The sequence below is a fragment of the Haplochromis burtoni genome, unplaced genomic scaffold (genome assembly GCF_018398535.1).
Source record: "Haplochromis burtoni strain Fernald_Lab_line unplaced genomic scaffold, NCSU_Asbu1 Contig_48, whole genome shotgun sequence".
NCBI lineage: Eukaryota > Metazoa > Chordata > Actinopteri > Cichliformes > Cichlidae > Haplochromis > Haplochromis burtoni.
This window is the reverse complement of record NW_024582409.1, coordinates 1,097,072-1,119,663: the sequence shown is the minus strand read 5'-3', so window position 1 is coordinate 1,119,663 and position 22,592 is coordinate 1,097,072. Positions and strand designations below refer to the sequence as shown.

Here is a 22,592-nt window from a genome sequence, read left to right as displayed (position 1 = left end):
TAAAGAAAAAAAATATGGTAGTTCTTGTTTATATGAATAAATATAAGATTTATACCATCCATTGTCCAATCCCTTTAAGAGTATAAAAACTGGGGCATTTTTGTGAGTCTTCTTCACTGTAAATGTCATTTTAGTCTGTTGTTAGGTGGTTGCCAGATAACGGGCCACACAATAAACTGGGATTGTTGTGCAGGGACACATCAGTGATATAAACTCAGTTTTGTTCAATTTCAGTTTTATTTATTTATTTATTTATCTATTGACTGTTTTATCCTCTACACTTATCCTTCTTTTATGCTTTTATATGCAATTATTTTGCCTTCGTGTGTTTTAATGCCATTCAACCTGTTAGCACGTTTTGGTACCTTGCCATAACCCTCATCCTTTCCTGTTACTTCATCTTACCCTCTAGCATGTTAAGCACTTTGGTACACCACTGGTTTTTAAATGTGCTATATAAATAAAGTTTGTTGTTGTTGTTGTATCTCAGCCCCAGGTTGTCTTGTGACTGACTGGGAAAAGGGGGCAGAGGGCCGCCCCTCCCTGAGCCTGGTTCGGCCGGAGGTTTCTTCCTGTTAAAAGAGAGTTCTTCCTTCCCACTGTCGCCAAAGTGCTTGCTCATAGGGGGGTCATACGATTGTTGGGTTTTTCTATGTATGCATTACTGTTGGGTCTACCTTACGATATAAAGCGCCTTGAGGTAACTGTTGCTGTGATTTGGTGCTGTTTAAATTGAATTGAATGTGGATATGAATTAGGTAGTAATGTAATGAAAATTATACAACACTTTTCTAAGTTGTTAGTGCATAAATGGTAAAAATGGCCCATTTTAGCTCGAGATACTAGGATTGCAGTTTAATTGGCCGGTACCTTGCTTTTTTGTTTGTTTGTTTGTTTGTTTGTTTGTTTAGCAGATAAGAGGACATCATCCCTTTTTTTCTTTTTCACTTGTCTCCGTACTTTTCCTTGTAACTGCTTTGGTCCTTTGCTGATACCGAGGCTGCTGATTTGTGGCTGGCTCTGAACACTGTAGAGTTTTAGATTTGTCCACTTTTCTTTGTTTGGATTCCTTTTAATATCCACGTTCAGTTGGGTTAAGTGTTGGTAATTCGACAGGGTTTGTTGTCCAGACATTCCAGTGTCCATTCAACCACTGTTTACTTTGGTGAACTTTGTGCTTCAAATCACAGTGAAATCTTTCCAAGCTAGTGACATATCAGTGGAAGAAATGTGCTAGCATTTGGCTGTGAATGTGAGCGTGACTATTCGCCTGCATTGCTGTCCACGTGTTGCATGAAACGGACCGGCTCATGACACTCAGTCTGTAAACGTCTAGTAGATGGTTGCTAGGCAAAATGTTAATTCATAATATCCATAATAAATAAAAGCTAATGGGCAGAGATGTAGTAGGTATACTGTGTACCAAGTGTGAGTGCTGAACTCCTGGTCACTTAGGAGTTTCCTGACAGTTGGATGGAGATTTTCTCTGCTCCACCAAATCTTAATCGAATCATGAGTCCTTACCTAAGACATGGGCGAAATCACAAAATTTGAGGGCAAAATGTTTGATGCCCAGCTCTCTTTGCCACCTTCACTGTGAAACATAAGCCTTAAAATTATTTTTATTTTTAATGTATTTTTTGTCAAAGCAAGGATGCATTCTCTGTAAATGATGTGTAATTGCCAACTGCAGGGATCTTAAAGGTTTCTTTACTGAGCTTTGTGGTGAAATACATTTTAACTTGAGCCTTTATGAATAGCATGTTTTATTTTGATGTATTTCTTTTTTTTTTAAGCAAGATTGCAAATACAGGATGATTAATGGTATTTTAGCGATGGCTTCATAGTGTTTTGTGTGATGTAATGAATGCCCTGCTTAACATGATTGCTTAAATGAAGAGTGAACTGGAAATACATCAGAATAACACATTTTTATTTTTAGGTGATGATCCAGTCATGGTTACGTCATCATGCTGTCATAAACTTCTTACTAATCACTATTAAAATAGTTAAAAGTCATTGGCTAAAGATTTAGTTATGACCCAACCTGTGGATTTGGAGAATCATTGCAACCATATATGAACACTTTTAGAAATAATCAGTTTTTTCAAATGCTCAAACAGAACTTGATTTAAGTTACATGGGTTGATCTTCGCATGTGAGATCAGTCTTCCCACAAACCTGCCAAAGTTGCTGTTTGGATGTTAATGGGGACTTGGGTCTATCTGGGGAAAATAACCTTTAAATAATTCCTTGTCACTGGTGTGTAGAGCCACAGTTTTAATGATTAGAATATAAATGAAAGCAGCAGGTCTGCTTGGTGTTTCTAACTTTGGAATTGACTCTGGATAGAGAAGCGGTTGTTACGGTTTGTAAGGCCTGGCAGCTGGGTGCTTGGTGACGGCAGGACAGCCTTGACTCTGACTTCTCATGCATATCCACGTTTAGCCTGCTGCTATGAGCATAACACGTCAGCTTCACACACAAACAGTACGTTGTCAGGGGCTGACAGGTGATTCTGACTGAGGGGGGGTTAAAAAAAAAAAACACGGGAGGCTCAGTGACTGATCTTAACATCTGTTTCTGCCTGTTCAGACTCTTGTTCAGGCAAGGTTGTAATCAGCTTTCAGTGTTTTGGGGGAGTTGTGTCAGTGTATGACCAGTGAGTGTTATGTAGAAATCTCAGTCTGCGTAAAGACACTTCTACAGGTCATGAGTCGAGGCAGAAAGACCTCCTCTATCTCTGAGTTATTTTTGTATAAATCCAGTTTTTGTCTGTTTCCCGGTATTGGAAACCTCTATCAAGTCTCTACCTTATCTTATTCCCTCTGGCTCATCAAAAGTCATGAGCTGTTCTTCTGGTAGGCGATGTTTATATCAGCTCCATCTGCTTTTGATCAAGATACTGCTGGCAAAGTGGAGGGAGGGTTGGGTTGGTCTCTCTGTGTGAGGTTCCTGGAGAAATTTGTCCAAGATTAGCAGAATAGGAGTCTTCCTTTCTCCTCAATTTGATATATGCACTTTGTCTAAGGCCCCCCCTTCACTGTGAAATCTGAAGATCAGAGCATTGTTCTTGTTTCTTTACTTTGCCGTGTACCTAAGGTTAGGGTAACACCAGTGTTCGATATGATATTCTCTGTCAACCATTCCACAGAATGAACAGTATCCTGAGTGGAGGAATTTGCAGCCAAATTCCTCATTTCTGTGGAGGAATTTAGCTACAGGTTGCATTTGTTCCTAAATGTATCTAATGAACATCATGTTGTATTGAAGGGGACTTTAAACAGAATGAAAGTCCAGTGAGAGGTAGGGTCTTCTTTCCAATGGGCCGGTATAAAATCCAAGTAAACTGAGCAACAAGGAGGTTTGGCTACCACTGGCCATTAGGAAAGATTCAGGTTTAAGGCTTTACTGGACTGGTGTCACTTTTCAGACTTGCTGTCCATCAATCATTATACGCAGTCTATACCAAATATTTGCATAACTAATGACATAACTATTTACTACTAGTGAGTGTTAGTTAAGTACAGTTCATCAGCTTGCTAAGTAAATATTTTACCTGGCGTACATGAAGGCAAGCACATATTTGCACAAGCTCAAAGCACTGCTTTGCTTGTTTTTCAGTCTGTCGGAGCTGCTGGGAAGTGGTCAAGTTCTTGTCTCCAGCTCAGCTTGGATAAAGAAGATTGATAGTTTAGATAAAATATTGATGGGGTCTTATTGAACTTGGCCACCTCCCATAACAATTTGGGGAATTTTAAACCAGAGGATCTGATAATTCTCTGTGGCAACTTGTAGTCCAATTAAATGCTTCTTTTTGCCCACTTCCTGGTTGCCTCTTGCGTCCATGCCTGTTTATTTCTGCTGCTTTCAGTGCAAAGATCATTATCTCCCCTGCAGGAAACATGGGTAGCAGACAGGAAAAGGGAGACTTAAGGTTCACAATTAAGAGCTGGGGAATTTATTGACATTAACACAGTAAGGACTGGATCGAACACCACATGCAAGTTTATAGAGAGCAACAGGGGAGGCAAAGACAGCAGTTTTAGTATTTGTCTTGGGGTCATTCCAGATATCTAGAAAAACAAGCTTTTGTGAAACAACTTCTTTTATCCCGTAACTGCGAAACACCACATTTGACTTATTATCACATTGTGTAGCTTCATTTTAATGAAATCAGGTGAATCTGATTTCAGATCTTTGAGGTGCATATTCCATAGCCATAAAGCTACTAAAAAGAAAGCATACAGTATCTTGACGCATTCTCAATCATCCAGGAAAGTAAATCTCCAGAAGTTGATTCTGTTCATCTGGACGTAGCGGACGACGCTACGTCCAGATGAACAGAAATCATACAGTAAACCAATGTGAATACTGTATACCCAGGACTCCAGCTTCAGATTCTTATAACAACTGGGAAACTCATTTTTGGAAACCTCAGTCATATCCAACACTGCTTGCTCCAAAGCAGGTTTTTTTCCTGGCTCAGAGTGAGCTTTTGTGGATTAACTCCACCGATGCTTCGCAAGAGCAAAAACAAAAAGAATGCTTTTTCTAATCAGTGTGAATTAATGTAAAGTTACATAGTTGTTACGCACAATAGTCGATTGACTACTTTATTACATCTCCACAGGTTATTAAAATCATTTTTACATCTCTGCCAAGGATCTAGTGACATGAAAGTCACATTAATCAACCTGTTGGCGCTGTCGTTTTGAGCGTTTTGGCATGCTGATGTTTGTCGAGCACTAGAATTTGCATCCTTAGTGATCGATAAAAGCAGCTGTGTTGGTCTTGCTTAAATAAAATTAAAAGGCTTTTTACTGTAATTACACCACAGGGTCTTGATTATTTTTGCTACTGTGTTGCCTGTCTGCAGAGTCAACCTGTTAGTCATTAGCGAAAGGCTTAAACACATCCATCAGTAGGCCTAAAAGTCAGATGACGTGGGCAGGCATCCCACTGTGTCTCTGACTTACTTGCACGCTTTGAACCCCAGATAACCTGTGGTCATTTCACAAGACCATTTCAAGTGAAAGCACACTTTTTTTCAGTTTCAGTTTTGGTCATCCTTTGTGGTCTGCTGTAATCCCACAGTTACATTTCTTCTGACGATTTCAACATTTGCTTTGTTTTCGCAGATTTCAACTTTGAGGAGGCAAGGGAGAACCCTGTACCCCACAGTGCCTGAAAATGCAGAGAGGGAGGCCCAGAGTCTGTTCGTCCAAGAGGTGGGCTGATTTTTAAGATATTTTTTGAAGGACTTTCACTCACAGAGAGCCTGCAGGAAGACACAGTGAAATAATTGAATCCAAATATTGGAAATAATTGGGGGTAATAATCCCAAAAAACTGAACCACTGACAACATTTAATAGTGGAATAGACTCTAAGACCAAGTAGAGCCAATTAAATCATCTTACATGATAATACATGAAATCTCTTTCTGTTTCCATCCAAACTCTTACACAATCAAAAGTTGAGCAACCAAAATTGGCACACAAGGACATCTCAGGCCCCTGAAGGCTCTTATTTATATCAGACATGATGACATCATTATGTTACCTAGCAACCACCTGAAAAAAGACTAAAATGACCCGTTTATATCCACAAAACTTGAATTATGTCTCACATATTATGATAACAGATTATGAAGCTTTGCAACCATTAACAAACAGAGTAAAAACAGTACTGTACCATGGATATATGCTAGCATATTATATTGAGAGAGATTGCTTTCATACCTGTTGACAGTAATGGTCCAAAAGACATGTAAAGCACACCAAAGTTCATTTGCAAAACAAATGTTTCTATTGTGCACAAAGTAAGTAAGTACACTTAATATGATTGTTTATGTATCTTTTTCATGATAGACGTTTGAAAACGGCGTCAGCGCTTCAGGCTAGTAAGAACTTGGTCAATTATATCAGTCATAAACCACAGAGCTATGCTACAGTAATGCTAATTTGGCTCATTACCAAATATATTACCTAATATTAGCAGCTATGAATGTTGCAAGTCATAGCGCATCAGGAAGTCATCAAGGAGCCTCGTTATAGATCATCATTGGAAGCATCGGGACTATTTGTGCCCTTTTTTTTCTCAGTAAAATCTATTCATGGTACAATACACGGAAATTAAGTTCGACTAATTTGATAATTTATCAAGCTTCTGTTTGTTCCCTGTCATTAGTTATTACTGTCAGTGCTGAGCCTTGATCATGTCTTGCTGTTGAGTGGTTCAGCCTGGTTTTGGTCAGCTGTGGCATCTTGAAAGTCCAAAAGGGCAAAAAGCAAATAAAATCACAGGAAGTTCACCAGATGTGACATTTTATTGATGTAGTGCAGGATTAATTAAAAATATACTTATCAGTAACTCACAGTTGCTGCTGATTAAAACGATGAATCATAATCATCCAGCTCTAGCAGAGCTTTTTAAGCCACACACCAGCTGAAAACCGACAGTTCTCCCTCCGGGTCAAAGGTCAGCATTTAGAGCGCCTTGTCTGAAGTCAAGATACTGACACCTGGTTAAGCGCTGTGTGACATCACCAGGACAGCTGTGGAGATTAGCCCAGCGAGAGCCTCTCTGTTTCCGATTCGCCTCCTGATCAGGTTGCATTTCATCTCCCTGCAGGAGCAGTTCTTGTAAATGGCGTGAGTTTCTGTAGAACAGATACCAGGGAGCTGCACTTGTGACTGACTCTAACAATGAACAGATGTTTTCTATCCAAGGAAAGGAGGACAGCGAAACACTCCCAATTTGTGTTGGTGGACGTTGGATTGTGGCAGAGTCACCGTGCATACACTCCTCCTTTTTTATCTCAAGGAGAAGCTTTAATGCTTGAAAATATTAAATATTGTCCTAATGTGTATGCTAGTGAGTTGTCTACTGGAACTTATGAAAGACTTTTTGAAAAGAAGACACTGTCAAACATCTTCGTGAAGCATCTATTTGTCACTAAGCTACTGAAATCGTGCAGCACTGAACTAAGTAAGAGCAGGGCTTTCTAAATCTGTTAACCATCTCACCAGCAATTCGGACTAAACGGACTCACATCCTAAGCCTCAAATTCTCATCAGATGGTTCGACAGTTTCTTCAGCTTTATCAAAGTGATGATCCTAGTGGTATATTAGCTTCGTGTAGCATGTTGAGATGAGAAAATGGAAACACATTTAGAGGGGACTGAATGACACCCAGTTGCAGCCTTCACATAGCCCTGAATTGCTACCTCACTGTGTCAATGCAGTGCTACAGTGGTCTGTAATTAATTTCTGTTGTCTCCTCAGTGCATTAAGACCTACAAGTCAGACTGGCATGTGGTCAACTACAAGTATGAGGACTATTCAGGGGACTTCCGACAGCTTCCAAAGTAAGTCTATAGTTAAAAAATCCTCGACTCAGCACTACAGTGTGGTTATAGAGGTGCCGTCACATTGTTATGAGGGGTTAAGAAGAACTGCTATGCTATACAGCTGGTTTAAAGCTAAATCCTGCAGTCACACAGTTTTTGTTTTTTTAGTTTTTTTAGCCCGATCACACACGCAAGCTGTCGCCTATTCAGTTTTCTATGTCTGACAACTTGCGTGACTTAATTAGAAGGAAACACAGCATACAAATAACTGTTGCACACATTTAAAAGACTGTTTCCTTTTCCTAGTGCATTGAGCAATTTCTGAACGCAACCAGTGTGGAAACCACCCTCATTGTTTAGAGATTGTGTCATCACCTCCAGCTTCTCCCGTAAAGAATCCTTATTTTATAACCAGCATGTTAGAAAATGAGCTGACAGTGACCTTGTTGGTACAACTGCTGCCAAATGTTCTGTCACTTTACTGAATCTGGGGAAGTTGAAACAATGCATCGTGACGTCGGTCGCCAGTTTAAAAAATTAACAGTATTTTTAGATGGTGATTCTCACCTTTTGGCACCTGCTCATTTTCCAGCAAGCTGTGTGTGCGTTGTGTTTCCACGAGGAGCCGAAAAGTCGTTTGTGCTCCTCTTGAGAAAGCCTCAAAATGTAAAATGACTTATTATAAAAAATAGGGAAGAAAAAAATTAGAATGATCTCACCAAACCGCTTCAGTCACACATGCTGGATAGATTAGCAAAGCCATGAAAGAGCCATCGTAAGCTGTCTATAGTGCTCTGTGTGTGTATGAAAAACCTGCAGGCTTTTGTTGTTGTGATGAATAGATTCACTTGACATATCTCCCCTTGAGCTATTATACTTACACTGTATTTGGGTTTTTCCAGTAAAGTGTCCAGGCCTGATAAATTGGCTGTCCATGTATTTGAAGTGGATGAAGATGTCGACAAAGATGAGGTGAGTTCTTTGTCAGAAGATATGGACGGTGTGAAGAAACCCCCATTGCTTATTTTTAGTTTCTAGGGTGCCTAAAGTTTCACGTACTGTAACTTAGGGACACTTTCAAAGTGAAAAAAATCAAATCTGTATATTTGACCTCTCCCTGATTGTGCTTATTTAACCATCAAAAGACCAAAACAGCACTTAAAACTTAGAAACATTTATGAATGGATGTTTTTTTCTTTTATTCATAAATAATGCACAAACATTGTTATGAGGAGTTTTAGCCACTTTATTAGATACACCTGTTCAATTGCTCATTAATGCAGATATCTATTCAGCCAATCGTATGACATCACATGACCATTTAGGAATGTAAAGATGCTCCAAATGACTTATTGAAGTTTAATCCAAGCTTTGGAATAAGAGCAGAAAGGTGACTTAAGTGACTTTGAAGGTGGCATAGTTTTTGGTACCAGACAGGCGGGTCTGAATATTTCAGAAAATGCTGATATGCTGGGATTTTTTTTTAACAACGGTCTCTCGGGTTTAAAGAGAATGGTCAGAAAAAAGAAAATATCCAGTGTGCAGAAATTCTGTGGGTCACAGGAGAGTGGCCAGACTGATTTGAACTGATAAGAAGGAAAAAGAAACTCAAGTAGCCGTTCATCTAAACCAAGGTATGCACAGGAGCATTTCTAAAAGCACAACACACTGAAGGAGTACAGCTGCAGAAGACCACACGAGTCACCACTCCTGTCATCTACACACAGGAAACTGTTCACACTTAGAGTTCACGCTGGCTTAATCTTCTCCAATAGAAGATTGGAGAAATGTTGCCGATAAGATGAGTCTCAGTTTCTGCTGCAACGTTTGGAAGGTGGGATCAGAATTTGAAACATGAAAGCATGGATCCATTTTGCCACATATAACACGTAGTATCCATGTTCTGATGGCCGCTTCCAGCATGACACAAAGCTCAAATCTTCTCAAACTAGTTTCTTGAAGATGACAACGAGTTGACTGTATTCAAACCGCCTCCGCAGTCAAACGATCACAATCCAACAGAGCATCATGGATGTGCATCCAGTAACTATGTGATGCTATCATGTAAACAAGGACTAGTTCTCAGGGAACATTATTGAATCTATCCCATGAAGAATTAAGGCAACTCTGAAGGTAACAGAGGATCGAACCCAGTACTAGCAAGGTACCTTTAAAAAAATAAATAAATAAATAAAACGTGTGTTTGATACCAAATTACATCCAGTGTGTCAATGTGCATAACAGAGCTCCATTAATGTTTGTAATGCCACTAGTGAAAGTCTGTTGATAGATTCAGGTTTCCTCCTGCACAGTAACAAGGTTGCAATAAAAAGAGATAAAATAGCTCAGGAACTTTTAACAAAGTTTGTGGACTTTTTGATTAACTGGATCATGATTTTGAAAAAGCTGAGTTTGGTTGTCATTTAGTTCTATTATATTTAACATAGTTCTTCAATTCCTTGTGAAACTTGGCAACTGACAGGGGAAAAAAACTAGATGGATAAATGGCACTGCGTGCCAGAGAGAGGGGGAGAAATCCCAGCGTTTAATTTGGGTGTGAACTGTTCCTGTAAATAAGAGTTCATGTTAGTTTTTAGTTTTTCGCACAGTTGAGTTTCTTGATTCCTCTTGATGACACGAACCTCACCCTCAAAAATGTTGTGCACTGTTAAATTTCACTTATCCCCACTTACGCCTTTCATGTTTTTATTGTACGGCGATGAAAGGCATTTTTGTGTCTAATAGGAGAGTTAACAGTAATTACAGCGTTGCACGTGCACCATGTATTTTGTTTCACATTGAAATTTAAGGGCTCCAGTGCAACATTTGGACCTTTTTATCCTCTGCTAATTCATGTATGACAGAGTGGGTGTGCAGTCTTGTACAGATTAAACAAGTGCTTGTTGTCTTTGGAATGACTGGGAGGAATTCACAACAAGGAGGCTCATAAGTCACCTGACAGACACTCAGATCTGTTGGGAGTCTTCAAAGCCTTAAAGATAATACGGAGCTGTTACAGATACAATTGTTAAGGTCACACCGCTTCATAGGATGTATGATGAAGATCCTGACCTGCCCTTGTTGCACAATATGTCAAACTGTGCCTCCTATAGGCAAGAGAGTATAGGAGCTGAAATATAATACGTGATCTTTAGAGAGATTTCTAGAACTCAGCGCTGCACAATGTATTTTCCCTTGTAAATAAAAGGAGCTTTGATTGAAAGAAGTGCAAGTCCCCAGAGAGTAAAATCTGGGAAAGGAGGATGGGAACACAATAGAAAGGCTCATCCTTCACGACCCACACTACAGAATATTTTTAAATGGGGAATTTCCTCGTGTAGATGAGAGAAAAGGATATAAAGCCTTCCTGTAAATTTCCCGAAAGAAATCTTCGTGCCTGTTCTAACCGTACATTGAGACCGCATTCAATATCAGCTGTGTAATGTGGTTTATCTGCACTTTGTCTGACTGTAGATTTTTAGTGTGGCCTTTTGAGTTGTTTTTTTTTTTAATCATGTCCTTGACAAAGTTTTCTCAGGCAAAGAGAGTTCTGAGATCCTAAACTCAGAGACTTTTCTGCTTCTCTGCAGACCTGCAAATGTTGTCTAGACACTGACTAGTGGAAATGGGACTCTGAACCTTTCCAGGTGCTTTTCAGCTCACTTCACAAACTTCCACACTGAAAATATTATAATTCCTGCCAACGCCCAATAAAGCAAATCCTTTTTGCTTTATTGGGCTGAGAGAAGAAGCCGGACTCGAATGATAACATCTTGAAAGCCCATTCGCTCTTCTCATTGTACTCTTTCAAATTTGGAAAGTGTATCTGCAAATGATATGTAAGGCTGATATAAACCTGGACCAAACTATAGAGTTTGACCGCCGTATCTCCTCTTTCATCATTATTCCCCTAATTAGTTTATTTTTACAGATCACGAGAGCGGTGTTTGTGTGAAAGGCGTGATCTCATACAAACCTCCGTGAACGTTTGAGATGACTGGGCCCATGTGTCACAGATCTGCTATGAAAGCTGAGATATATTTATTTAGTTTAACAGTCATAGTTTGTTTTATGTTCTTCTGCCTTGGTTGTTTGGACTGAGAAAGTCCTACATAGTGCCGGGATCTGTGTCATCTCAGACCACAAGATCAAAGACTTTCTGCACAGCAAGACAGAGCTTTGGCAGGGTGGGGCAATTGGTGACATATTATTGTATGCCGCTTCACCGCAAAAATGTCCAAATAAAGTCGCACAAACTTTTCTTTAGATAAAATCAGACATTGTTTTGAAATGTATACATGATGTGTGTGTGTGTTTGGAGCACTTTGTCTCCATGTTTATTTACTGCAGCTTGTTTCAACCACACACAAAAAAAGAAAAGTGAAATGATTTAATTCCTGAATTGGCACATTTGTGCATATGCTATGAAGACGACTAGATTTTAAATCTATATGGCTGGTTAAGATGTATGCATTATCCTTCTGGTGTTATGTAATTGTCTGATCTTGTGTCCTTGTCTCCTGCAGGACACAGCCTCCTTAGGCTCCCAGAAAGGTGGAATCACTAAACAGGGTTGGCTGTATAAAGGAAACATGAACAGTGCTATCAGTGTCACCATGAGGGTAAGGTGGCAATAAAGACCACATTAATAGACTGTATGATTTATTTTTATTTTTTTCAACCCAAGTAATCGATTTTGTGCAAATGTTTTAACATTTACTAGTTCCAGTTTTTCAAATGTTGGGGTCTGTTTCTTTTCTTTGTTTTATATCATGGCACCCAAAATGTTTTGAACCAAATGAGCACATGACGCCATCTTTGTTGTTTATTTCACATTTTGGAAAGTTCTCCTCATTTTACTATTCCATGTTTTTTCCCCTTCATATGACCACTCGCTGTTCAGTTTAACCTGTTTTAGTTATCTTTTTGCAAATACAAATAATTCTTATTTCCTGTCTTTCTTCTTTTTCAGTCATTCAAGAGGAGATATTTCCACCTGACTCAACTTGGAGATGGTTCTTATAACTTAAACTTCTACAAGGATGAGAAGATCTCCAAAGAGCCCAAAGGAACTATTTTCTTGGACTCCTGTATGGGTGTGATTCAGGTACATTAAGGCAGTGATTGCTAAACCTCATTGACCCAAGATGACCTGCATGCTTTGCCAAACGGGATATCCCTGGCTGCACATGTGGTAGTGTGGCCCCTGGGGGAAAACGCAGTTTCCCCAGAATGAACCGGTATTATAACGATTTCCTCTTTCCAGTTGTTTTCTGTATGAATTTATTTCTCAGCATTCGGGATGAATCACTATCTGTAACAGGCAAAATTTGAACTGAAATTATTCTAACAGTGATGCGCTGCTGCTGAAAAGTGAGCCCGTGAGAGCTTCTCTTCTCCACTTCTATGAAACCTGAGCTCGCTCTACCCCAAGGTCGTGTTTTTCTGCTGACTGTCAGCTGTTGAAACAAGGTGAATGCTGAGGTCTCGATTCTAAGCACTTTCCCCGAGCCTCACAATCAATGCCACGTGCTAACAGCTGAATGTAGGCCAACGCTCACTGGATGCATTATCATCTATCTACAGCGTGAACAGATGGAAAGAACCTGTTTTTTACCTCTGAGGCACCCAGCTGGCTGGGTTACCTCAAGTGTAAGCTGAGGGGAGTGTGCTGGATATTTGAATGCTTCAAGATGTGTGTGGGTTATAGCGGCTGTGCCATTCCTCGGGTTTGCTGAACCTCCACGTCGCCCAGTTTTCAACCAAAGACCCCTGCTCGTATAATTGCAGCTCCTGGCTCAGTCCAGCAGCTTCACTGCCAGCTTTCTGAGCTCATTTTTAACAGAGAATCTCAGTAATTAAAAAGAAAAACCATTTGAGGCTATTTTTTAAAAATCATTGTGTGACTAAAAAGCTCAGCGACAAATCCAACACACTCAGTGTTGTTGATGTGGACTACTCCAAACTGGAGTAGATCTCAAGAGCTGAGATATAATGGGACCAGATTATAAATCAGTGATAAAGAACATTTAATTTGATCCTTTTTTCTTATGCGTCTTACGGGAGTGATTTAAGTACTGCGGTTATTTTGCGGTCTTCTGTTCGCGAGTGTTAGCCAATCAGAAGAAAACTGGCTTAGGTGAGTGGAGACTTAAAGAGAGAGGAGCTAAAAGGGTGTTTTTTTTTTTCCCACACATTGGATGAACTGAGGGGCTTCAAGGCCAAGTATGACCAGAAATAATGACTACAATAGGTCCACTTTAATGAATATTAAAGCTAAACTGCTTTTCCTTGTTTAATGATTTAAGCTGGCCCAGTTGAAGTTGCTCCATGAGTATAACTGCAGTTTATTTTAACGCTGCAGCTTAGAGATGCTAAAGAGGCTTCAAGCTGAGCCTCAAGCTGGTCCTCCACTTTGTAAAGACGCCAACATACAGTCAAACACACACTGCATTTGTCATATATCAACTGACCAGCACTCTCTTTGTAATAACAAACAGCTAAAAAATGTTAAGTGTTCTATGACTCAGTTTTCCAAAAGTTTTCCTTTCTGCTCTCTTCTTTCTTACTCTTTAAAGTAAGGATACAGAATCGTTTTAAGGACCGTCGAGTCAGTTTCCCTGAGTTGAGTCTCCGACCTCAGGTGATGACACTGGTTAAGTCTCTTTATCAGGACTCTGGTTTTATTTCTGTCCCAAACACCCCTCTCTGTGTTTACTCAGCTAGTCTGCAGATATTGTCTCTCCCTCCCAGTCACTCCCACTACATTGCAGGAAAGCTGCAGAGATAACCACCATAACACAATCCAGTGACTGTTGACAATAATAAAATGGCTCCTCTATTTCTCTAAAACAAATTCTTCTGGAGTCGTTTATTAAAGTACCCTAATAAGCATCAGACCTCAGAGTCGCTGCGTCATAGACAAACTGCAGCTCAGTCAGCCCTCATTGGTTCTGAATGGGCTTTAATAGAATAACACGAAAGCCCAAATGAGGCAGTGGCATCAGCCTTCGTGGCTGTTTTGAGGTCATCACTGGCAGAAGGGCTTTGTTATCCAGATGTAAATGCTTCGTCCCTCCATAACTCGCGTTCCTTCCATTTGCTCACTGCAGCATTTAAATTAAATTTGAGTTTAGATGCTTACATGTTTACCAAACTTGGACTCAATATTGAAATATATACCAGGTCTTTATTTTTGAAGGTTTTAACCGTAGATTACAATGAAGTGAGGGTGATGGTGGAATAAGAGCAACTACTGCCTCATGGGGCCGTGTTCTCTTCAGAGAGGGGGGTGAAACATCCCTTCTGCCATGTTCACTATGTTCACTACTGGATGTTTGATGTTTAAAAGTGAAAAATTAAGCTCAGTCTGTCTGTATGAGATTCCACTGATCCAATCTATTCAGTAATAACAGGTCTTTTATTTTTCTATCGTTATAATTTAAATTCAGTTTAATACATTTTTATTTATATAGCTCAAAGTCGCAACAGTAGTCTCAAGGTGGTTTATGTTACATGGTAGAGACTCTATCATAATACAGAGAAAACCCCAACAATCAAATGACCCCTCATGAGCAAGCATTCGGTAACATTGGGAGGGAAAAACTCCCATTTAACAGGAAGATACCTCCAGCAGAGACAGGCTCAAAGAGGGGGAGCCATCTGCTACGACAGATGGGGGTGAGGCGAGGAAGACGGGACACAAAATTAATAGATTAATAATAACTAATGATTGAACGCTTGTTTTGCAATGTTCAATAAGTTTTTATCTGCACTGTCTACAACTCTTTCCTTCCTTTTTATCCCCCCCCATGCCGTCTCTGCAGAACAACAAGGTTCGAAGGTTTGCTTTCGAGCTTAAGATGCAGGATAAGAGCACCTACCTGCTGGCTGCAGACAGCGAGGCGGAGATGGAGGAATGGATCAACACACTCAATAAGATCTTGCACAGTAGCTTTGAAATCGCCATGCAGGAGAAGAGAAATGGAGACATTCACGATGGTATGTGTGCGTTTGTCCGGATTCTTCCACATGAAAGGGAGTCTTTATTTGTTGGTATTCCTGTCGAGATAGCTTCCTTATTCTGGGAAAAGGTTTTGTGAAATTGTGCAGATTAATGAAGAGAATTTTCATGCTTAGTCAGTTATTAATAAGGGCGACCTTCTCACTTAATCTCACTTTTTTTTTCCCTGGCCGTGTGCATGTAGTATGTGGAGATGTGATACCAGACCACCCAGGCTTTTAATACTCACCTCCTGTCTCACAGGAGGCTTAGCCGTGAAGCAGAGAGGCTGAATGCCTCTGCATAAAACACTCCGCTAATCTTTCTAATTCCTCTGCTTGTATTAATCATCCTGTGCATGAGAGAGGGGAAAGAATAAAAGCGCTATTGCGCTTGAAAAGATCTGGAAGCTTTCTTTTAAATATGCCACTGAGACCTGCAGTATCCCCATCTCAGTCCCGGGTGATTCCTGCACAGCTGAATTACTGTTTACCGAACTTTCACGTGTCAGTGAGTGATTAAAGAGGTTTTACAACCCTAGGTGGTTTTTCTTAAGGTTTACATATTTTCCCCACACTCATTGTTTCTTGTATTTTCTGACAGATGATGATCTTGGAAAGTCAGACAGCTCCTCTGGCAGTATGGACAGCTTTCAGGTAGGTCCTACTTTCTCTGTTGGATGTGCATGCAATCTCCTGTCCTCACTGAAGGAGCAAGAAGGCACAGAAGGAACCATCCTTGCTACAAACATGCGTCTTAAATTTAGATTTAAATGTTGAGGGTGACACAGCCAATTTCCCCTCCCTCCTATTGGCCTTCTCAGGATTATATCTAATATGATTTTTCCTTTAAGAGCGCGTTTTGCCCAGAATATATACAGAATGCATACAGTCAGCAATATCCAATCCAAGAGACCCAGCAGGGAGAAAAGCATTAGGAGCTTTGATGATTTTTGAGGATAGAATCCTCTCTGGTATTTAACGGGGAAACTGTCTGACGACTTGCAGGCTGCAAATATTTTTCCGATATTTATGGTGGTTTTTTTGTTTTGTTTTTTTTAAAAGCTCTTCTTGCTGTTATTGTGATGAGTGGTACGTAATAGTGAAGCCATATGTGCATGGAAACTGGTGGTAACAGTTGGGTGGAAAACAGTTTGACAGGATAGAGTGTGCTCCAGTGAAATGTGTGCTGGTACCACCTGACTCTCACCCCCGTCTGCACAGCACAATCGGCCTGTAAAATATGGAGCCTGACTTCCAGATCGGTGCGAATGACAAATGTTCTACTAATAAAAAAAACAACTCGCCGTGAATCTCCCGGCCAGCGCTTCCACTGTTTCAGACAGTTTGCGGTTCAGTTTAGGAAATGCTTTCCTTCTCCGCAGAGCACAAGAGATATAGAGTCTAGGATGAAGAATGAAACCAGGCTGAAGCTGTTCACGCTGGATCCGGACACACAGGTAAATTAAGGCGCACTAATGTTCACTTTGTCCCATTTGGTGATAACACCCGACCCAGTTTAATGCCATACCGTCTTTTGAACTATCTTTAGAAACTCGATTTCTCAGGAATAGAGCCAGACGTGAAGCAGTTTGAGGAGAAGTTTGGCAAGCGTGTGCTGGTGAACTGCAACGACCTCTCGTTTAATTTGCAAAGCTGCGTGGCCGAGAACGAGGAAGGGCCAACAACAAACGTAAGCTGGATCTCTTTTTCTTTTTCTTTCCGCATCAGGCCTTAAATAACAGAAATATCATTATCTGCCTGACTAAGGATGGATGAGATGGGTTTGTTACAGCGGGCCGGATGGACTTGTCTTATTATTTGAGCTGGTGAACGACTCCCGTTGGCATAGCAACCAGCCTCCAGGCTCAGAAATGGCAAACAATTTGTGTAATGAAGTCTGATGTCCTGCTGTCCCTCCCAGCAGAAACTGTCTATTAAAACTTCAACATGGTCCACGCGCACGCAGAGCAAATGCTTCGAAGTGCGTTCACGCAGCTCCCTCCACTGAAATTTTACAGCAATAGCTGTTAGCTGTCCGTGAGACACGTGTCTATCAGTCCAGCTTTTTCTCTGATGCCAGTGGTCAAATATATTTATATGTACTGTAAAGTCACGTGACACTGGATCCACTGAAATACTACAATGTAATTAGTTATATTTATGCTTTTATTATTTAATACTCTTTATTTTTATCTACACTACACCAGTTTCACATCACATTAAGTTCAGTAAAATTAGTTATTGTTAGCTGTGGCCCTTGGGAGCATTTTATGTGGCCTGTAGGCACAAAAAGGAACAAATACACTGCTTTTTTTTTTTATCAACATCATACTTTATCCTTTAAAGTATCTTTTATCCAAGTCATACTTTGATATCTTAGTGTAGTACAAGATGAAAGGAGCCATCATAGCAGCCCAAAGACATCACAGCATACCTAACACATGTGCATAGTACTTTAGTCTGATTGGCAGGACTATCAGACTCGTTCTAATAAATTGACACTGTGCTCTTTCTCCAGGTGGAGCCATTCTACATCACCCTGTCGCTGTTTGACATCCAGAATGGCAGAAAAATCTCCTCTGATTTCCACGTTGACCTAAACCACCCCTCTGTCAGGGGCATGATGCCCAATAACAGCAGTCAGTATATGAACGGGGGAGGCGATGGCCGACCCGACAGCCAGCGGTTGATCCACGGGATGCCAGAAGCAGCCATGCAGTATCCCAGACAGGTAAATAAATATTTGAAAAACACTGATTCTTGTTTTTCTTCATCTTAATGACTGCACTGGGGAAATCTACCAATACATATTCAAATCTGTTCTAACATTTCGATTCATAGGGAGTGTTTTCGGTAACATGCCCACACCCAGATATCTTCCTGGTGGCCCGCATAGAGAAGGTGCTTCAGGGGGGTATCAACCACTGTGCCGAGCCATACATGAAGAGTTCAGACTCCACCAAGGTACTGACCCCGTGTTCCTCTAGAATCAGCAGATTCCACCAAATTATTCCACATTATGCAAAGATAATCTTCCCAGTTTGCAATCGCTGACCAGTTGCGCAGAAACTCAACAAAAGCATTGACTTTGGCTCTACAAAGTAGGTGCACACCCCGAGGGCAGAACAGTGGGTAGTAATGTGATTCAGTCCAGCATGTTGGTCGAAGGACTGTGTGCGTGTGTTTGTTTTCTCAAATGTGTGCGTACTCTGGTTGAGATTGGCAGCTTGCTGAATATTGTTACAGTTACTGTAAGAGACGAGGTCCAGCTTGTGCGTGTTTGTGTCGAAGCTCAAGCGTGTTTCTGTTTTGCACCAGGTGGCACAGAAGGTCCTGAAAAACGCCAAGCTGGCATGCAACCGGTTAGGCCAGTACAGGATGCCTTTTGCCTGGGGAGCAAGGTACTTTTCCTCCTTAAATACATCTGCATGCTATCTCTGTGAGTTTTACATCAAGACCACAATTCAAACGGACATAAACCAACTCCACAAGTGCTTAAGGAAGTGATTTTATAGTGATTTTAAATCCCAAATGTCACCAAACATTGCTGCGATTAAACCGTCGCAGAGAAAGAATTAAGCATTAAGAATTAATTGCTCTACTTCAACAAATCAAGTTCAAACAGACTTAATGTTTGAGCCCATAAAATTAGCAGGAAAGCATTGACTGAGGTCAAGACTGAAAGGTGTTTTCCCGTAGTCTTATATAGGAGCCCAGGTCTTTTTGCATCCAGAGCTATCGCCATCTGGTGGCCTTCAGCGTACCCAAGCATACGTGTCATTAGTGTTAGCATCCTGTTACAAGCATTGTCACAGGTGGATAGATGCTTTCTTCTGCATAGCCCTGCGGTAGGTGAGTCATGTGGGCAAGGGAAACCTCTACAAACATTATCTTTAAAACTGGACAACATGCACTAACATGATCTAGAAAGATGAAAGTCACTACAGGCCGGAGAAAAACATGTAATTTGATGTTTAAAGTGAACTATTCCTGAAGGTTTTCTCTTTTTTATATCAATGTATGCTTAAATTTTGGGTGCGCTTTTAATACTCATTGTGAAACTGTTTCCCTGGGCTCTAGTGATGATGATTTCTTTGATTTGTGGTCTCGTGACATATTATACACTCAACATTTACTCCAAAACCTGAATAAATAAAGAAATGAACAAATATTGTGAAGTCTAGTGTAGTCCAGCAAGCTATCAGTCTCCTTTGTTCAAATATAATAATCGATAAAAAGGAATTTAGATGCCTCTGACTTTTCTTTTTTTCTTGCAGACCTTTGTTCAAAGATGCTTCAGGGACTCTTGACAAAACTGCTCGCTTCTCCGCTCTATACAGACAAGACAGCAACAAACTGTCCAACGACGATATGCTCAAGCTGCTGGCTGATTTCAGGAAGTTAGTAATGTTTCTCCACTCTAATATAAACTGTATGAATAGTTTGCAGGTGCTCTGTAAGGAAAATATGAGCCTATAGGTTGGGTTTTGGCAAAATGCTGGACTATTAGTATATAAAAATCAGATCGTTGCTCAGAAGTGTTAACGTGTTCACATACGGCTCATCGAATTTCTCGACGTCAGCCGCCTGTTTCTTATTCGGCCTGTGGTAAACGATAGCAAAGGCTTAACTTGAGTTTATTTTCCTTTCCACAGGCCGGAGAAGATGGCCAAGCTGCCTGTAATCCTAGGAAACCTCGATGTTACCATTGACAACGTAGCCCCAGACTTGTCAAGTAAGCCCTCTAAACTCACCCTATGAAGCCAATATAAGAGATGAGAACTGCTTCTGCTCAGACTAGACAGGTTACATTGTCTGCAGGCTGTATATTTGTTCTCCCTCTCTCTTTCCTGTTTCTCTCTTATAGATTGTGTTACCTCATCCTACATCCCTGTGAAGCAGTTTGATGTCAGCGAGAAGAGCAACATCTTCTTTGAAGTGGAGGAGTTTGTGCCGTGCATTGCCAAATGTTCTCAGCCTTTCACCATCTACAACAATCACCTCTATGTCTACCCGAAGCACTTGAAATACGACAGCCAAAAGTCATTTGCGAAGGTATTTCATTTATTCTGCGCTGTTATTTTGTTGGTTTATTGATGTAGGAACGCAGGTATATTACATGTTTTGCCTCTGTGAAGGTTTCTCGCAAATTTCCAGCCAGTTTATTTCAGATTTGCCATTTGTGCTTGCCCTAAGGCTAGAAACATAGCTGTCTGCATCGAGTTCAGGGACTCGGATGAGGAAGAGGCTGTTGCACTTAAGGTAAAATGCATGCAGGAAAATATGCGGAAAAATCCCCCGAGGATAATCCTATCAGTCCGAGAGTTAATGGGCTATTGTTGTTGTTTCTCAGTGCATCTACGGCCGGCCTGGAGGACCCTTGTTTACCAAAAATGCCTTTGCCTCAGTGTTACATCACCAGCAAAATCCTGAATTCTACGATGAAGTAAGCACACTCTACCTAACCTTTAAAAGAAAAAAAAAATCATTGTAAGTTCTAAACATTAATGCACGACAGAGTGTTTATTTGTGCTCCTCTGCTTCAGTTTAAGATTGAGTTGCCAACCCAGCTCCACGAGAAGCATCATCTTCTCTTCACCTTCTATCACGTCAGCTGCGATAGCAACAGCAAGGCCAGCACCAAAAAGAGAGAGCAGGTTGAGATGCAAGGTAAGGCACCATGATTAAAAATAACACTCTCGGCACAGATATGCAAAGCTCTTATTTGATGACGTCCTACTCTGTCTCTGCTCTCAGTTGGTTACGCCTGGCTCCCATTGCTGAAGGACGGTCGGGTGATCATGAATGAGAGTCAGATCCCGGTTGCCGCCAACCTACCAGCCGGATACCTCAGCTGTCAGGAGGGTGCCAGCAAGGTGCAGTGCACTACTAGCCATGAAAGTGCTGATGAAAACCGATTGAGGTTATACATAGCACAAATATGAAACTGCTGAGTAGGATATGCTCTGTCCAGATTGTATGTCAGACAGTTGCTTAGTGCTGCTAACCCACTTAACAAACACCTTTTAGACACTGGATAGGAGTTCTCAAGTGTCCCTCTACGTATGTTCTCATTCACTTTATGATATGATTGTCCAGCTATATGGAGCTGAGAGAGCTCCATATAGCTGGAGAGAGAGCTGAGAGATCTTTTTAAAATATATTAAGCCACTTCTTCCCCAAAATCTCTAACAGAAGTTTGACTCAGTTCAGAACAGGTTGTGGTCTTGGGAGTTAGCTTTGAGAGACAGTAACTCACCCATTGGTGGCATCCATGTCTATGGAGGTAGTGACAGAAACGCGCTGTTTCTTTTTCTCATTTTACAGCATTTGGGTCCTGAAGTGAAATGGGTGGATGGAGGAAAACCGTTATTCAAAGTTTCCACCCACCTTGTGTCCACTGTCTACACTCAGGTTAGTTTTTCGCCCCTGTTTCGTCTGCACCCTACCAGTGTGTTATTTCTTTTGTGTTCTCGGTTTGTGCTCTTCATAGCAACAAAGGTTTTGTTTCGCTTTGTCTTTCAGGATCAGCATTTGCACAATTTTTTCCATTACTGTCAAACCATTGCATCAGGCGCCCAGGCGTCAGGAGGAGAGCTGGTCAAATACCTGAAGGTAAATCAGTCACTGCAAAATTTAAGGGTTCCAGTTAACTAGAATTCATGAACCCTATTATTAACATTTAAAGCGCTAAATAGACAAGCCCCTGCTTATATATCAGAGCTACTGAGACAGTTTTTATTCAAACTGTGAAGCAGTTTGTAACTCTGTGTTTTGAAAAGTGCTATACAGGCAAAGTGGTTGTTATTATTCGGCATATACTCTTGTTGTTGTTGGAAGGAAATGCTTATTTTTGTTTGGTTGTAACGCAACAGTCACACTGGGCTGGTGCTGAATCGCATGCAGATTAGTGATCTCTGTTTTTTTTGTGTGCGCGTGTGTTGTGGCTTGCCAATATCGCACCCTTCTGGACAGTTTGTGCACAGCTTGTTCCATTTCCCCGTTTATACAGAGTTTAACTGCAGAGGCTGGGCTGATACCAGTAAATCTGTCAGAGGTCTTCTCCTAGTTTGCATGATGTCTTTTCCATATTTTTCTGTGATACTGGCAGCTCAGTTATCGCCTTTTCCGTCGCTAACTGTCAGTCCACGGGAAAACTCGCTTTACTTTTCCCCTGGTGAACGTTGACACAGAGAGCCACGTTTGGTCCAGTGCATCTCTTGGGCTATAATATA

At 40.8% G+C, this 22,592-nt stretch overlaps 1 protein-coding gene across 11 annotated transcripts in view; it reads left to right on the top strand.

Annotated features, from left to right (window-relative positions):
- Nucleotides 1–22,592, top strand: part of zmp:0000001200 (dedicator of cytokinesis protein 9) — a 73,328-nt gene that overhangs the window by 32,886 nt on the left and 17,850 nt on the right. For all 11 annotated transcript variants that reach the window (XM_014333332.2, XM_042220410.1, XM_014333330.2 and 8 more), the window contains exons 3-23: nucleotides 5,142–5,231; nucleotides 7,289–7,371; nucleotides 8,256–8,325; nucleotides 11,880–11,975; nucleotides 12,326–12,460; nucleotides 15,180–15,354; nucleotides 15,959–16,011; nucleotides 16,740–16,814; nucleotides 16,907–17,047; nucleotides 17,876–18,088; nucleotides 18,199–18,321; nucleotides 18,676–18,758; nucleotides 19,635–19,757; nucleotides 20,013–20,092; nucleotides 20,225–20,412; nucleotides 20,554–20,619; nucleotides 20,711–20,803; nucleotides 20,904–21,027; nucleotides 21,115–21,233; nucleotides 21,685–21,771; nucleotides 21,883–21,972. In XM_014333332.2, coding sequence (XP_014188818.1) covers nucleotides 5,142–5,231; nucleotides 7,289–7,371; nucleotides 8,256–8,325; nucleotides 11,880–11,975; nucleotides 12,326–12,460; nucleotides 15,180–15,354; nucleotides 15,959–16,011; nucleotides 16,740–16,814; nucleotides 16,907–17,047; nucleotides 17,876–18,088; nucleotides 18,199–18,321; nucleotides 18,676–18,758; nucleotides 19,635–19,757; nucleotides 20,013–20,092; nucleotides 20,225–20,412; nucleotides 20,554–20,619; nucleotides 20,711–20,803; nucleotides 20,904–21,027; nucleotides 21,115–21,233; nucleotides 21,685–21,771; nucleotides 21,883–21,972 — 2,307 coding nt within the window. The remainder of the gene's footprint in view (nucleotides 1–5,141; nucleotides 5,232–7,288; nucleotides 7,372–8,255; nucleotides 8,326–11,879; nucleotides 11,976–12,325; nucleotides 12,461–15,179; nucleotides 15,355–15,958; nucleotides 16,012–16,739; nucleotides 16,815–16,906; nucleotides 17,048–17,875; nucleotides 18,089–18,198; nucleotides 18,322–18,675; nucleotides 18,759–19,634; nucleotides 19,758–20,012; nucleotides 20,093–20,224; nucleotides 20,413–20,553; nucleotides 20,620–20,710; nucleotides 20,804–20,903; nucleotides 21,028–21,114; nucleotides 21,234–21,684; nucleotides 21,772–21,882; nucleotides 21,973–22,592) is intronic.